The 14,992-nt window shown below is 59.8% G+C and overlaps 2 protein-coding genes and 1 long non-coding RNA gene across 6 annotated transcripts in view; 2 read left to right on the forward strand and 1 right to left on the reverse strand.

The window, feature by feature from the left end:
- The window catches only part of MGRN1 (mahogunin ring finger 1), a 50,561-nt gene extending 38,950 nt beyond the window's left edge, over positions 1 to 11,611 (forward strand). The window contains exons 10-18 of one of the 4 annotated variants that reach the window (XM_030229565.2): positions 1,191 to 1,350; positions 4,004 to 4,113; positions 4,929 to 5,000; positions 7,309 to 7,532; positions 8,544 to 8,667; positions 9,115 to 9,160; positions 9,773 to 9,880; positions 10,431 to 10,475; positions 10,971 to 11,101. In XM_030229565.2, the coding sequence (XP_030085425.1) occupies positions 1,191 to 1,350; positions 4,004 to 4,113; positions 4,929 to 5,000; positions 7,309 to 7,532; positions 8,544 to 8,667; positions 9,115 to 9,160; positions 9,773 to 9,880; positions 10,431 to 10,471 (885 nt within the window). In that variant the 3' untranslated portion in view covers positions 10,472 to 10,475; positions 10,971 to 11,101. Of the gene's footprint in view, positions 1 to 1,190; positions 1,351 to 4,003; positions 4,114 to 4,928; positions 5,001 to 7,308; positions 7,533 to 8,543; positions 8,668 to 9,114; positions 9,161 to 9,772; positions 9,881 to 10,430; positions 10,476 to 10,970 lie in introns of all 4 variants that reach the window. The other 3 variants (XM_050980017.1, XM_030229567.2, XM_050980018.1) reach the window with 3 other exon arrangements.
- LOC115484275 (uncharacterized) lies at positions 7,763 to 10,447 on the reverse strand. Its single transcript, XR_003945004.2, has 2 exons — positions 10,315 to 10,447; positions 7,763 to 8,178 (listed from the first exon to the last, which is right to left on the reverse strand). It is a non-coding gene; the product is annotated as an uncharacterized LOC115484275 (long non-coding RNA).
- A 496-nt stretch (positions 11,612 to 12,107) lies between the features above and the next one.
- Positions 12,108 to 14,897, forward strand: NUDT16L1 (nudix hydrolase 16 like 1). Its single transcript, XM_050980020.1, has 3 exons — positions 12,108 to 12,356; positions 12,751 to 13,011; positions 13,941 to 14,897. The coding sequence occupies exons 1-3, from the start codon at positions 12,132 to 12,134 to the stop codon at positions 14,346 to 14,348; spliced, it is 894 nt and encodes a 297-aa protein (XP_050835977.1). The 5' UTR covers positions 12,108 to 12,131; the 3' UTR covers positions 14,349 to 14,897.
- Positions 14,898 to 14,992: the final 95 nt, after the last annotated feature.

A 14,992-nucleotide genomic window follows, 5' to 3' on the forward strand; every position in this document is an offset into this window, starting at 1 on the left:
CACACAGTGGAGCAAGACAAGCAGAATTTCCTCTCTAGGGCCCTGCCCAGAGCATCCTGTGGTCCCTGTCTGCCCGTGGCAACAGCACCTGAAGAGGCAGGAGGGAGAAGTGTTTTCTAAGAGTTTTCTTGCCCAGGATTGAGGAAGGGAATTAACATGATGGAGGACTTATTTTTGGGTCTTGTGATGATTCTCATGATCCAGCAATCCCATGTTCCTGGCCCATCAGACAAGTGGCCTGGGGCCATTTTTGTTCTTCCTTATTCAGCAAACCATGTGAGTGGGACAGCAAAGGGCCTGCTCTCCCTCCAAAAAAAGGCTGGGTGAGGATGTGGCAGCATCACAAATGATGTTTGCACTGGGGTTGCCCCTGGTCTGGCATGTGTTAGCCCAGGTGACCAAAGGGGCCCCAGGTGAAGGCAGAGGGTATCCCCCATCGTGGGTCATCGTGGTGGGCTCTGGCACAACTTGTGTGACATCAGTGGGGAGGCTGTGGAGTTTTCTGGTGTCAGTCTTGTGGTTGGAGAGGGAGTTTCTCTCCCAGCTCGATCAGTGGCAGTGATCCAATTTGTGGAGCTCTGAGAAAGATGGGTGTGAAACATGTTCATGTTGCATGGGTGCAAACTGAGCCTTTTAGCAGGGTAGCAGTGGGCAGGTGAGCACCCTGGGCTGGTTCTCCTGCAGCTGCATCAGAGCTTGTGCCAGCACAGGGGATGCAGGAGAATCACTCACCTGCTCAGGGGACCTGTGGAAGCTGGGCTAGACATGGCTGGAATGACAGGCAGCACACAGCTCCTTCTGGGGCTGCTCTGTCTGTGGGGAAGAAAGGCCAGAGTGTCAAAGAGTTCATTTCCCTATTGACCCTGGAGCCACCAGGGTGGGAGGCAGGAGTTTGTTCCTGGTCAGCCTCAGTCAAGGGGATCCCTGCCCCAAAATGGGTCCCCTCTGAACAGAGCATGGCTATGGGGAAGGACAGCTCTGCCATGAATTCCCAGTGCAGTGCCCAGAGGGGAAGGAGTGTGAGCAGGGCTGTGTGGGCTACAGTTTGCTCTCCTTGAGGAACCCCTGCTGAGAGCTGCAAAAAGAGAATTTCCAGACTTTTGGGTGGGAAATTGCCCCGGGCTCCTGTCCCTTGACAGCTTGGCACAGCCCCCAGCACTGCCATGCCAACCCTTTGCCTCTCCTTGCAGCCTTCAGACGACGAGAACAGCGACAACAGCAACGAGTGCGTGGTGTGCCTGTCAGACCTGCGGGACACCCTGATCCTGCCCTGCCGCCACCTCTGCCTCTGCAACTCCTGCGCCGACACGCTGCGCTACCAGGCCAACAACTGCCCCATCTGCAGGCTGCGTGAGTGCCCTCCAGGCCAGCCCCTGCCCCACCTGCAGGGTCCCTGAGTGCCCACCAGGCCAGCCCCTGCCCCACCTGCAGGTTCATGAGTGCTCTGGTGTCTTGGTTTGAACAGACCAAGCTGCTTAGCTCCTGCTAAGGAAGGCAGGAGCCTCCTCTGAAATGGAGAATGTAAACCCCCTCCCTCTGAATTGTTATAATTTCGAATTTAAGGGGGTTCTCAGCAAAGATATGGGAGTAGGAATAACAGTTCTTTATTAGGGAAGAAAATAAAAATAAAATAAAGATGCAATAATACAAAACAACCCTGAGAGAGTCAGAATAGGCCCTGACCCCCTGTGTGTCAGGGTGGTGGCACAGTCCCATCCCAGGGGGGCTCAGGGTGGTGGCACAGTCCCATCCCAGGGGGGCTCAGGGTGGTGGCACAGTCCCATCCCAGGGGGGCTCAGGGTGGTGGCACAGTCCCATCTCAGGGTGGTGGCACAGTCCCATCTCAGGGTGGTGGCACAGTCCCATCCCAGGGGGGCTCAGGGTGGTGGCACAGTCCCATCCCAGGGGGGCTCAGGGTGGTGGCACAGTCCCATCCCAGGGGGGCTCAGGGTGGTGGCACAGTCTCATCTCAGGGGGGCTCAGCCCTCCTGCAGTGCCAGCTGTGGTTCTGCTGGAGCAGGGATCCTGCACAAGGGGGGAGTTTTCCTCTGGAGCTCCAGGGCTGCTGGAGATGGGCCTGCTCTCCCTCTGGGAATGCAGGGCAGCAGAAAGCTGCTCCTCTGGGAATGCAGTGGGCAAAGGCTGCTGGGCTGTTCCCAGGGCAGATTGGATCCAGGTAGGAATGCTTGGCTCCTCCCCTGGGCAGAGCATCTCCCCATGGGATGGTGGAATTTGATCAGCCCTGCAGGGACACTCAGTGGCCATGGACAGCAGAGATCTCCTGGAGGGAGGCTGGGCTGTGGGAGAGATAAAGAAAACTGCCCAATGAACAGAAGATAAGTGCCCCATCAGAGAGGAACAGAGCACACACCCCCATTTCCAGCCTAAGGCACCTGGCCCCAGCTCCTGGGAGGAGGAGCCTCTTTTCAGTGCCCCACCCCAAAGCTCCCCATCGTGCTGCTGCTCTGACTGACCCAGAATAAATGTCCTCAGTCAGGAGAGGAGAATGGCTCTCACTCACTCTCTCCCTGGGGTGGATCTGAAGGTGCACATGCTCTGGGCTGTGCCATGTCAGCAGTTCTTGTGTTTTGGTGAAGATGATGGAAAATCCCCCAGAGGAAGGGATGGAGAAGCTTTATCCTGAGGGTATCAGGCTGAGAGAGCAGTCAGCACCACTGGAGGGCTGTCTAAGTACATAGCATGATTTTTGCTTTTATCTTCTGACAACCTTACCCAGATTTCACCAGGAGGCAGAGATGAGGTAACAGTTTGGAGTCTTTTGCTCTGACAGGAGTTAGGAGGATTTGCTTAACCTCTGCATTGCTCAGTTCCCAAAAGATGGAAAAATTTATATACATGTTTTGACACTCAGGCAGCATTTGCTGAATTCTGTGTTTTTTCTCAAAAGCACAGAGGCACAGGAGGCCCTTGAGAATTTTGTGTTTTTGTTGGAAGGGGCAGAGTGTGTGTTTTACCCCCTGGTCTCTGAGGTATTTGATTGTTTCTAACTGACAATTCTCAGGGAAAGAAATAAAGAGACTAAGACAGATATTAAGTCCAAAGAGTCCAGACATGGCAAAGAGCAGTAACCAAAATCAAGGTCTCACCAGAGGAAGTGCCAGACAGCTTTGACTATAAGTAGCACATCATAAAACATAGGAACAGCATTGTCTCATCTGCAGGCTGTAGGGGAGTAGGTTGTATTTGTTTGGAAAATGCCCCCATCTCTGACTTCCTGGGAATCTGCTTCTGGGCAGTGCAGAGGCAGCAAGGATAGGTTTGTACCTCTGTTCTCTGGCTCTAGGCTGATCTTGAAGTGTCTAGGTGCAACAAGAACTAGGGAGATGCCTGGCAGGTTCTCACAGCTGCATCAGACAAGATGTATGCCTCGTTTGCATGCACCCTTGGCACAGAGGAACAAGCAGTTTTAAAGATCTGCAGATAGAAAAGATGTGCAGGGAGTGGAGATCAAAGCTCTGGTGGTGGGAGGACTGAGGGGTGGCTGTGGTGGAGACAAGAGTACAGCCACTAACCCTTCAGCTGCAGCCTTTCACCATCACAAAACCCTGGACCCCCAGTGCTGAGGTTTGTGGGCTCTGAAGGAACCCAGAGGGGATTTAATGAGTCCCCCACCCAGCCTGTAGCATGCAGTGCACTCCTGAGGCTGAACTCGTGGTTTTCTTACTGTGTTGTTGTGACCTACCCTTAAGGGGAACTTCTCTGGGCCTCTACACTTAGTATCCTGTCCATGATTGTACTGAGGCAGGCAGTGCCTGTACCCCACAAGGGCTCTGGACACCCAGACTTTTTCAGCCAGCAGCTCCCTTCCCTGTGTAGATCAATGGGAGCCCGATCCCATCACTTGGCTTTGGGGCATTCCATGGCCCCAGTCCCCATGCTCAGGGGAGCTCCTTCATGCCCTCAGTGTGTGGGGCAAGGCAGGAGCTCTGGCCTGGCCTGGCCCTGCTGGGCTGTGCAGTCACCACCTCCTGTTCTCTCCTAGCCTTCCGTGCCCTGCTGCAGATCCGGGCGGTGAGGAAGAAGCCGGGGGCTCTGTCACCGGTGTCATTCAGCCCTGTCCTGGCACAGAGTGTGGACCATGATGAGCACTCTGTAAGTACCTGCTGAGCCCTGTACAAAGCCTGGCCAATGGGCTCAGCCTCAGCAAGCAGCTGCTGGGTGCATGAGTTGCTTGGACTGATGGCTGGGACCTCAGGAGGTTTGGTCACACCCTCCACTGAGGGCTTCCCAAGCAGTGCTGCCTTTTCTTATCAACACAACTGGATTAGAGGAACCAAATCCACAGAAATCTCAGGATGAGAAGGTTTCTTGTTGCCTGACCTAACAGAAAAGTGGCAGACTCTGGGCATGGGTGGGAGCTGGGTGAAAACAGGGCAGAGGGGTTCTAGTTTGACTTGCACATAAATCTCTCTGGCAGCACACAGATAAAATACCCTTGCCACTGGGGTTCCCAGCATGGGAGTAGACAGGCCTCCTTATGGCAGCTTCCGTGGTGTCTTGGCATGCATCTGAGGGAGTGTGGGATGGGAAGTGTGCTGGTGGCCTCAGGGCCCAGTTGCAGTGTGGGAAGGGCAGCAGCTCTTTGCCTGAGCAGTGCTGTTGCACAGCTGGCTCTGGTGAGACACCAAGATTAGAATGAGAAGGACAAGTGCATCTAGATCATCCTACAGGCTTTCATGGGAACAGATATTCTCACAAAAAAAGGTTGGGTTTATCCATCTGCCCTCTGCTGCCTTCAGCTGGGGCTGAGGAATAGAGGGGTGAAGGCCCGAGGGTTGTGAAGCAGAGTGTGGTGTGTGGGGACACAGGTGCTGTCACCTGCAGCGAGGTGAGGAGATGCTCTGTGTCTCTTCCTGTCACTTAACCTCAAGAAACAACTTCTTTAAAACATGGTTTTCTCTTGACAGCACCCCTTTAAACCCCTTAAGGTGAGCTCTGTCTCCCTGCCCAGCAGGAAGCCTAGGAGGGAAGTAAGAACAGTAAGTGGACTCGGCTGGTTGCAGTTGGCAGCTCTCTGCCAGCAGTGTCACCTGCACGTGGCAGTGTCACACATGAGGGGGCTTGCTGACACGCTGGGTTTGGCCTGTGCCCCTGCCAGGCTGTGACACTCCACTTCCCTCACATTGGCAGTGAGATGCTCACACCCTGCACAGATGATCCCTGGTTTGCCTGTGGAGGAACGAGCAAGAAGGAAGCAGCTTGGCACAGGGCTCTGATGCTGACTCTCAGGGACTGTCCCCTGGCTGATTTATGGTTCCTGGCCAAGATGTTTTCACAGCTTCATAGGACTGTGGGCAAGCTGCAGTCCCCACAGCTCACCCAAAAGCTTCCTTGCACTTACCTCATCCCCTTGGCAGTTTGGTGTGGGCACATTTTTGGTGTGGTTTGTGGTGCTGGCATGTAGAGGTGCAGCTGGAGCTGGTCTTGCATTCAGGAGCACTGGCTGTGACAGGCTGGTTTGCTTTTACAGGAACAGGAAGGATGGAGCTTGTCTTGGCTGGGGAGCCTCTGAGTGGGTTTGGCAGTGTGTGACTGGAGTGCTGTGCTGGGGACAGCATGAATGGCAATTGTGGGGGTGCAGGAGCTGGGAAAGGGAAACCTGAGGGAGCCCCCAGGCCAGGCAGGCTGTTTGTGCTCTCTTTGTTTATTCCCATCAAATGCAGCCATGGCTGTCATCTCTATCAAGGAAGTTGCAGTTTTCTTTTGCTCAAGCCAGCTCAGATGCTCACGTGACTTGCTGGGCTTGAAGGTCTGGAGAAAATCCGGTGCTGGTTCAGGTTTGAACCCCCTCTGGCATGACCTGGCTCTCTGCAAGGCTCCCACAGGGACTGGCAGTGTTCCTGGGGGTGTGGTGTGAGTGTCCCAGGAGGGAATGGTGTCGCAGTGAGGGTGTCCTAGCCATTGGTGGGAAATCCTCCTCCAGCCTCTGAGCTGTGCTGTGCAACCTGAGCTTTTACCACAGCAACAGGCAACCTTAGAACCCTCAGGGCCTGCTCTGCACAGCCAGGAGAAAAAGCCCCAAACAGGAATCTAAGGGAGTTTGTCTCCCTGACTTTTCTGTACACAGAATAGCACAGCTGGGCTGCTGTCTGCAGATGAAAAGTTTTTTGGAGATGGCTTTTGGCCCCACCACCTATAGCTGACAGCAGCTGGGAACCCATTCCTTGTGTAGCTGAGCTGTTTATCCTCAAAGCTCATAACCCTCACAGGACCAGTCCTGGGATGTGGGTTGGTGATTGACCCCACTCATTTGTCCCTCCCCATCAGACCCAACTCCTCCTGTGGCCACAGGTGAGTCAGTTCAGCACTCAGCTCTCACCAGACAGGGGCTGTGTTGGAACAGGCTGCTGGGCAGGTTCATCTGCAGGTGTGACTGGGACATGGGGCACAGAGAAGCTGTGGAGCTTCATGGCCAGGCTTAGCAGCATGGTGCCATTCTCTGTACAACTTAGAACCACCTCCTTGAGGACACAGGGCTGAAACATCTCAATTTAATGTAGCCTGAACTGTGGGAGTGTCTCCTCTTGATTTGCATCAAACTGGGCTGAGCTGCCTGTGGCCTCCTGGGCTGGAGCATAAACTCCATTTGTCTCTGGGTCCACAGGGTCTTTATGATCAGGAGGATTTTTGGAGTTAAACCAGTGTTGATTTAATGGCTTTGCAAGGGTCCCTTTGAGTGGCAGCTTTGTGATTTACAGAGGGAATGGAAATTGGTGTGGTTTTCCTTCCTCCTTACAAGGTCAGTGGTTCTGTGATCCCTTTCCTGCCTCTTAGCAGAGGTGACTGTGCATGGAGCCAGTGTTAGCAGCTGAGAGGACATGGGAGAAGTGGGGTAGGCCTCAAGAACCATCTCTCAGCTGGTGCACACGTGCTCCCCTCCTTCAGCTCTGCCTTGGTGACACTGGTGGTGCTGTGAAACAGCTGCATGTTCCATGGCTGGGAGCACAAGTGGGATGTTCATTGAGCTGGAAGGGTCTCTGAACCACTGGAGGAGCTTTCAGGGAAAAAAATCCACACATATTTTATAGCAGCTTTTTAGGAGCCTGCTGCCTCACCCTCCTTGCCCAGCTCTTGAAAGCACATCAGGGGGATGCCCAGTCTCAAGCACTGCTCTGGGAATTTGCCTGGAGCACCACCAGCATTGCAGCCCTGAGGGGAATGTGTGGCTGTCCAGGGAAGGAGCGGAGGAAGCCTGGTGAAGTGGCTGTGGGGATGGGCTGCCTGGGGGGCAGGGGGCTCCCATCCTGGTGGTATTTTCCTAACATCCCCCCTGTTTCTCACATGCAGAGCTCTGACAACATCCCCCCAGGCTACGAGCCCATCTCGCTGCTGGAGGCGCTGAACGGCCTGCGCTCGGTGTCGCCCTCGCTGCCCTCGGCCCCTCTCTACGACGAGATCTCCTACTCGGGGGTGGTGGATGGGATGCCCCCGGCCAGCCGCCCGCTCGGGGCTATGGACAGAGCCCTGGAGGGTGCCCACCAAAAGGGCAAGCGCAGCAAGTCTCCAGACAGGTCAGCAGGGCTTGGGGGCCACTCCTCTTGCCAGCCCCGAGGCTTGGTGGCCACGCACACTGGGGCCAGGAGAGGGCTTTGGCTGGTCCCATCACTGCTAGCACAGCTAACTCTGAATTTGAGGACAGCAGGTACTTGTGCCAGGGAGGGAATGGGGACATTGTCCCTGTGTTCAGCCCAAGGTTACACCCTGTGTCTCCTAAGGGCTGGCTCTGTCACTGAAACAAAGAGGAGTTTTAACAAGAATTTAATCATAGAATCACAAAATGGTTTGCATTGGGAAGGGCCATAAAGCTCATCTCACTGCAACTCCCCGCTGTGGACAGACAACTTCCACTATCACAGGTAGCTCCAAGCTCTCTCCAGCCTGGCCTTGGACACTTCCAGGGTTGGAGCAGCCACAGCTTCTCTGGGCAGCCTGTGCCAGGGCCTCACCCCCACACAGTAAAGACTTTGGATGGAAATGTCTCCTTCCCTACGCACTTAGTCCTAGAATTTACATTTGATGTCCAAACCTTACTGGATTTCAGCTTTCCATGGAGCTCCTCAGGAGCAAAGGAATGGGGAGAGGAGTGACCTGGGTTTCAGAGCACACAGTGTTGAAAGGAGATCCTGTAGTTCTTGTCTGAAGGCTCCTCTGTTGGCCCTGTGATAGAGGGGTTAGGTGAGGATATGGGGCTGTTCAGGTCAGATCAGACTGGGTTTGTTCCTGGCACTCCTCACTGTGCTCCAGCCCAGATTTTCACCTGGGAAGGGAGCCCTGTAAGTGTGAGGAGCAGCGTGGGACCTGGCCTTCTTGTTGCTGTGGCCCTTTTGTGTGGAGTTTGGCACCACTTGGCTCTGTCCCACCCTGCTGCTGCTGTTCTCCATGTGGCCAGTACTGGAGGCCCTGGGTGAATCCAGCTCCCCAGTCTGAGCTCCTCCTCACGAGAGTTGGCTTGTGCTGCCCCCAAGTCCTCCAGGCCCCAGGGTGCTGGCAGCTCCCTGCAAATGGAGTTTCTCTTGCTGCAGCACACTACGGTCTCCCTCATCCCCAATCCATGAGGAGGATGAGGAGAAGCTCTCCGAGGACTCTGACTCGCAGGCGGTGCTGAGTGGGGGTGAGCTGGTCCTCAGAGATACCAGCTCTCCAGAGGTGAGTGTGTGCTCTGCTGGGGGGGGGTTTCTGGAACATGGGAAGTGCCTCCTGAAGGACCATTGCCCCGAGCCAAGAGTCTTGGCTGCTTTGTTTACCCCTGAGGCTCCATGGAGAAGGATGTAGCCATTCCCTGTGCTCCTGACACCTCTTTGGGAGTGGAAAACCACTCAGCTGGAGCCATGGCAGAGCTAACCTTCCCCAGCATCCTGGGCAAGCCTAGGAGTGCTTGGGGCGGGGTGGGAGCTGGGCCTTAGGAGCTTCCAGTGCCCACTGCTGGTAAGACCCCTCCATCCCAGCCTGTGGTGCTACAGCACTGGGGCAGCCCCCTGCCCCTGCCCTGGAACAAGCCCTGGCCCCGAGCACAGCTTCCTGGAGGAAGCCAGAGCAGAATGGCACAGTAAAGGCTCCAGCTGCAGAAGTAACCTGTGCTGTCCCTCCTTACAGAGCGTGGCAGGGGAAGAGATGGAGGAGGCCTCATCGGTGCAGCAGGGTAGGTGTGGGTGCAGCCAGACCTCGGCTCGGTGTTCAGTTCTGTTGTGGTGGGACAGGGACAATTGGGGAATGAACAAATGAGCTAAGAAACATCCAGCCCCCTAAGTCCATCTCTTAGGCTCTGTTCACCAGGGAAAGGTGCCAGGGTCTTTTCTTGGAGGTGAGGGAGCAAAATCCACAGGTCTCCCTGGTTGCCAAGCGTCTCGCATTGCTCTGAGCTTTACTCAGGTAGAGCTTTCCATGCCATGAGCTCTCCTTGCACTATTGAGAACACCACTGGGGTCCTGGTGAGAGCACATCCACTGTACTGGGCACACAGAATGGGTCTCTGGGTCCTTGGGATGGGTCTCTGGTGCTCAGTCAGCACCCAGAGGAGACAAGGCTGGGCTGAGAGAGGAGTGATGGGCATGCTTTGGGCCACAAGGCTGCACATGAAGAGGTGGCCCTGTGGCATTGTGACCCGGGCCAATGTGACCGTCACTCCTGGCACATCAGTGGGGCTGGGGGGGCCTGGGGAGTTTTCTCACATGCAAGACCTGGACCCACCCTGGCCGTGAGTGCCCATGGTCCGTGCTGGGGGCTGAGGGGCCGCGCTCTGGGCTGGTTCCAGGTAGCCGCCCGCCCTCGGTGGAAGACGTGCTGCAGGACGGTGGCTGCGGCGAGAGCCGGAGCCTGACGCGCTCCGAGAGCGACCCCCCGGTCGACGTCTTCCTGCCAGGTAACGGCCGCGCCGTTGGGGCCGGGGCTGCCCCGCGGCTCCGGGGGTCTGTGGAGCTGTGTCCCACAGCCCTGGCATGGGACTGGAGCGCTCCTTGCTCGGTGCATGGGCTCCCACTAACAGTGGGCAGGGTGAGCGGCGGGCAAAGGGGGCTTTCACAGAAGTAACTTGGCCCCCTTCTCTCTCCTCCTCCTCCCTCACCCTCGTGTCTCTGTCCTTCCCCTGCTTTCTTCTCTTTGGGCCACAGCTGCTCCCAGCACAGCTCTGTGTGTGACAAAGGCCTCCTGTGTGCTCCCAAGTGTGCTCCTGCTTTGGGCTGAGGGAGGGGAGCGATCTGGGCCGGCAGCTGGGAGCTGGGGCAGTGTTGTCACGGCAGGGAGGGTCCCAGTGTGCCGTGCTCCGAGCACGCCCGTGGGACACTGCGCTGTCCTCACCTCTGACTGTTGTCGTTGCAGCCTGTTTTCTTCCGTAGAGTCGCAGTCTGTTCTGAGTTACCTCTCTAATGTCTCCTTCCCTCTCTGTCTGCCTTCCTCCCTCCTGTCTTGGGCAGCACTTGGTCCTGATTCCTGCTCTGTTGGTATAGAGGAGTAAGCTGGTACGTCTTCTCGTTCTTCTTATGCATCCCTGTTGTGTGGGGCAGCAGGGCCCTCCTGGGAGTGCTGGCAGAGAGCGGGGACGGGGCTGGTCCTGACCATCGGGGCAGGGAAGGAGGGGCAGCAAACCAGCCAGGCTGCACTGCTGGCTCTGTCCTCGCTCCCTTCCCATTCCTGGCACAGCATTCCTGCTGCCCCTGAGTGCCAGGATGCCAGGCTGAGCAGCAGAAACCCCTCCCCGCTGGCTTCTGCTGAGCAAGGGCTCTGCTGCCTCCTGGGCACCACCAACACCCAGGCCTTGCTGGCTTCTCCCAGGCTGTGGCAGACAGTGTTCCCCCTCAGTGTCTTGTGTCCCACCCGTGACACTCAGCCTGCACCTGAGGGGACGAGTGGTTGGTTCCAGCCCCATCTCCCGTGGTCAGTCCAGGGTGGGAGGGATGGCTGAGCACCCCGCCAGGGCTCCCACTGCTGAGACTGAGCTCCCTGTCCTCACCCAGGCTCGTCCGACTTCACCAAGACGCTCCCCGTCCGCGGCACCGGCAGCCCCACGCAGCCCCTTCTCTTCGAGCAGACCCGTCTGCACCTGGAGGACGAGCAGAGCCTTTCGTGAGCGGGGCCGGACCCTGCCCGTGCCGCCGGGCCCCGCCGGGCTCTCCCGGGACGCAGCGCGGGGTGGCGCCCGGACGCGGTTTCGGCACAGCCTGTGCATGTTTCCTGGCGGTGGGTAGGGGCTGGTGTCGTGTTTTTCCGTGGGAGGTGTCTGTGGGGCCGGGGCGGGGTTTTGGGTCCGAGTCGGCTGATGAAGGACACTACCGATGTATATTTTGTACTTACCGAGCACAGCCCTTTGCTGTCACTGCCCCTGTACATAGCTGTGGCCCTCCCTGCCTTGCCGGGCCGCAGGGCTCCGCGGGAGCGGGGGAGTGCGGGAGTCAGCCCCGGCCCGCCCCGAGGCAGTCACGGGGGGGACGTGGGGGTCAGCCCCGCCCCAGCCCGGTCGGGGTGACCCCCGCGCCCGCCGTTCCCGCAGAGCCCGGCGCTGCCCACGCCGTGTGCCTTGTTCTGCTTCTGCGGGGGGTCCCGGGGCACATCCCCCCCCTCCCCGTCTATGTTTGTAGTAATAAACCCGTGGAGCAGCCACGCGAGTCCGTGTGCACGGGGGGGAGCGGGGGACTCCAGCCGCGGCCGCACCGGGCTGGGCGTGGGGAGCGGCTGAGGGGGCGGGACCGGGGACTGGGGGGGCGTGAAATGGGGCAGGGGGCGTGGTCAAACTGGTGGGGCGGGGATTGGTGCGGAGGGGCGTGGCCAATGCGCAGGGGCAGGGCTCGTTCCTTCCCGCCCCCGCCTCCTTCCCGGCGTGCTCTTCGGCGCCCCTCCTTCCCCCCCGAGCTTCGCTGCGATTGGCCGCGCGCACCTCCAGCCCCTGCGCTCGGCGCTGTCCTAATAAGGCGAGCGGCGCGCGCAGCCCGCCCGCCCCTCATTGACCGCCCGCCGACTGCCCCTCCTCTGGCGCGCGCGGCGATTGGCGGGGGCCGCCGAGAGCCCATTGGCCCTGCGGCGCGCGGCGCTCTCCCATTGGCCGAGGCGGGCGCCGGTCCCGCCCCCGCGGCGTCGTGGGCGCGGCGCGTGCGCGGAGCGGGTGGCGGTGGCGCGAGGCGATGGCGGCCGTGGGGACGATGGCGGCCATGGGCCCGCTGCCCGCCATGGGCGCGCTGCCGCCCCTGCCCACTCTCGGCGTGCCCGGCGTGCCCGAGCTGAAACCGCTCACGCGCTACGAGGCGATGCGGCTCGGCCCGGGCTGGAGCCACTCGTGCCATGCCATGCTGTACGCGCCTAACCCGGGCATGCTCTTCGGCCGCATCCCGCTGCGCTACGCCGTGCTGGTGAGGGGGGGGGGCGAGGCCGCGCCGGGCCGGGGCCGGGACCAGGGCGGTGGCGGGCGGCCCCTCGGGCTGGGTCGGGGCGGACGGGGCTGGGTCGGGCCGCGGGCTCCGGGGGCGGCGGGCTGAGGGGCGGTGGCTCCGCGGTAGTTCCCGTTCAGGGCGGTAGTATCAGGCTGGGCCCGAGCCCGTGGGGGAGCCCCCGGACCCGCGGGTTTGTGCGGCCGGGGCGCGGAGCCCCGACGGCCGGGCCGCTGTCGGTGAATAGTCCTGGATGCGCCGGAGCTGGTAGTGCCGCGACGCCTCCCGCGCTCCTCCGGCTCCTCCGGAGGCCTCCGTGTCGCCCCCCCCCGGGGGCCGCGCCGTGCCCCATTAACACCCTGCGCCTCTATTGCAGATGCAGATGCGATTTGACGGACTGCTGGGCTTTCCCGGGGGGTTCGTGGATCGCCGTTACTGGTCCCTGGAGGACGGTCTGAATCGGGTGCTGGGCTTGGGTTTAGGCTGTGTGCGCCTGACGGAAGCTGACTATCTGTGCTCGCACCTGACAGAGGGGCCACATCGCGTGGTGGCACACTTCTACGCCAGGCAGCTCACCCTGGAGGAGCTGCACACCATCGAGATCAGCGCGGTGCATTCCCGAGACCACGGGATGGAGGTGGGACACCCGGGAGGGGTGTGCGAGCTCTCAGTTAGCCCAGGGAAGGCGCCGCTTCCCTCCTGGGTCTGCCGGGCTGCCCTGGCCAGCCCGGCCGGGGAATGCACCGCAGGTAGAGCTGCCGGCGGCAGGTGCCCGCACCGCCCGTGGCATCGGCGTTAGGGACTGTGGCCAGGGTCGTGCCGCAGGCTTCAGAGCGTAGCGAGCTTGAGCTCCAGCTTTTCCCGGTGTCCACCCACGCAGGGATGAGCCCCGTGTTACCGCTCGGCCTCAGGATGTGGGCAAGGGCCGTTTGCAGCTGGGGGGATCTTCCCCTGCCCTGGGCTGAGTGCCCCGGACTGGATCGTGACCTCGGTGTGGTGATGTCGCTGTGACCCGAGTTCCTCCCCTGCGGGGGGCGCCTTCCTGCTCCCGGGCAGCCAGGTCCTGCTGGTGGCCGGGGCAGAGCGGGAGAGCCAGGGCCTCCCCCTGCGCCCCCGGGGCGCTCGGTGGGTGTCGGCAGCCGTGCGAGCAGAGGGAGCAAAGGCAGCGGGCTCTGGGTTGTGGCCTGGTAGAGGGGGACTCGTGGGTCAGCTGTGGTGTCCCCACGCATGGCTGGAGGGGAAAGTGGGACTCCCCGTAGTGGCCTGGGGCAGCGGGATCCCTCCAAAGGGGCAGCAGGGGGAGCAGAGCCAGGGCTGGGCTGAGGGGTTGGGCAGGGAGAGCAGGGCCCTGGGGGGTTTGGGCAGGGGCAGTGAAGGGGCTCAGGGGGCTGAGGGCAGCAAGGGCAGGGCCTGGTGTGGGAGGGAGGGGCAGGTCGTGGCATAGGGGCAGGGTGAGCCTGGGCCGAGGGCTGGCGGGCACTGGGTGCGGGTGTGGGGCAGAGGGGGTGTGGGGCGGGGGGCTGGTGCTGCTGTGGCCCCTGCTGAGCTGTGCCCATGCTGTTGCAGGTGATGGGCATGGTCCGTGTCCCCCTCTACACCCAGAAGGATCGCATGGGCGGTCTGCCCAACTTCCTGGCCAACTCCTTCGTAGGAACTGCCAAGTTCCAGCTCCTGTTTGCCCTGAAGATCCTGAACATGGTGCCGGAGGAGAAGCTGGCCGAGGCGGTGGCTGCCACACAGAGGCCGAAGAAGGGGGCCATCGACCACACTGGTGGGGCAGGAGGACACCACCACAAGGCGGGCAACGAGCTGGCTAGAGCTGGCAATGAGCTGGGAGAGAGGGCAGAGCACGGCATGATGCACGGGGGGGCTGAGCAGCATCTGGTGGGGCTGGAGGGCGAGGCCGAGGCGCTGGAGCAGCAGGTGGGGCTGGGCGCTGACGCTCTGGCGGAGCAGGGCGAGGGGATGGAGTGACAGCGCCGTGTTGGCGCTCAATTAAAAGTGGGTGAGCTGAGAGACTTCTAACTTTCCGACCCGTGGCTGGCTGCAGCGATCCCACTGCCCAGCCGGGAGGGGTTGGGTTTGTCTAAAGCAGGGAAAAGCGATTTTATTTTTATGGCCATTAAACTCTTAGCGAGCTTCCCAGATCAACCTGCACAGCCCCTGCAGAGAGTTCATGTGCTTACATGAGGGCGCCAGAGCCTTAGAATAATGCTTTGATTTCAGGGACACTGCTGCTGTCAGGTCCCCCTTTCATTTGTAAGGAACAAAACATCTAATTTTTTTAAATGCCCCGTCTTGACTCGGACATGGCTGTGGTGGCACTGGGCACAGCTGAGGCCTGGGGCTTCTGGTCAAGCACCTCTGCCCATTTTGGTGGCCGGGCTCCTGGTCAGGGTGCTGGCACAGTGGGGCAGCCGTGCCATGAATTCCCTCTGGGGCGTTGGGGATGCTCATGTAGGTCCCTATCTGGAGATCTGTGGGAGCAGGAAAGTGGAATAAATGGCTTTGCTGAAAGTTTAACACTTGGGATCATTCTTGAGGGCTGGTGTAGAGCCAGTGGTGACCCAGAGCTGGGGAGGTGCAGGGTCGGGGAGGACAAGAGGGCAGAGGTGAGG

This window comes from Serinus canaria, chromosome 14 (genome assembly GCF_022539315.1).
Source record: "Serinus canaria isolate serCan28SL12 chromosome 14, serCan2020, whole genome shotgun sequence".
NCBI classification, from domain to species: Eukaryota; Metazoa; Chordata; class Aves; order Passeriformes; family Fringillidae; genus Serinus; species Serinus canaria.

Coding starts and splice junctions, on each gene's coding strand:
- NUDT16L1 (XM_050980020.1), top strand. CDS start 12,132: ATGGCGGCCGTGGGGACGATGGCGGCCATGGGCCCGCTGCCCGCCATG. Junction 12,357..12,750: donor CGCTGCGCTACGCCGTGCTG/GTGAGGGGGGGG, acceptor CCTCTATTGCAG/ATGCAGATGCGATTTGACGG. Junction 13,012..13,940: donor CCCGAGACCACGGGATGGAG/GTGGGACACCCG, acceptor ATGCTGTTGCAG/GTGATGGGCATGGTCCGTGT.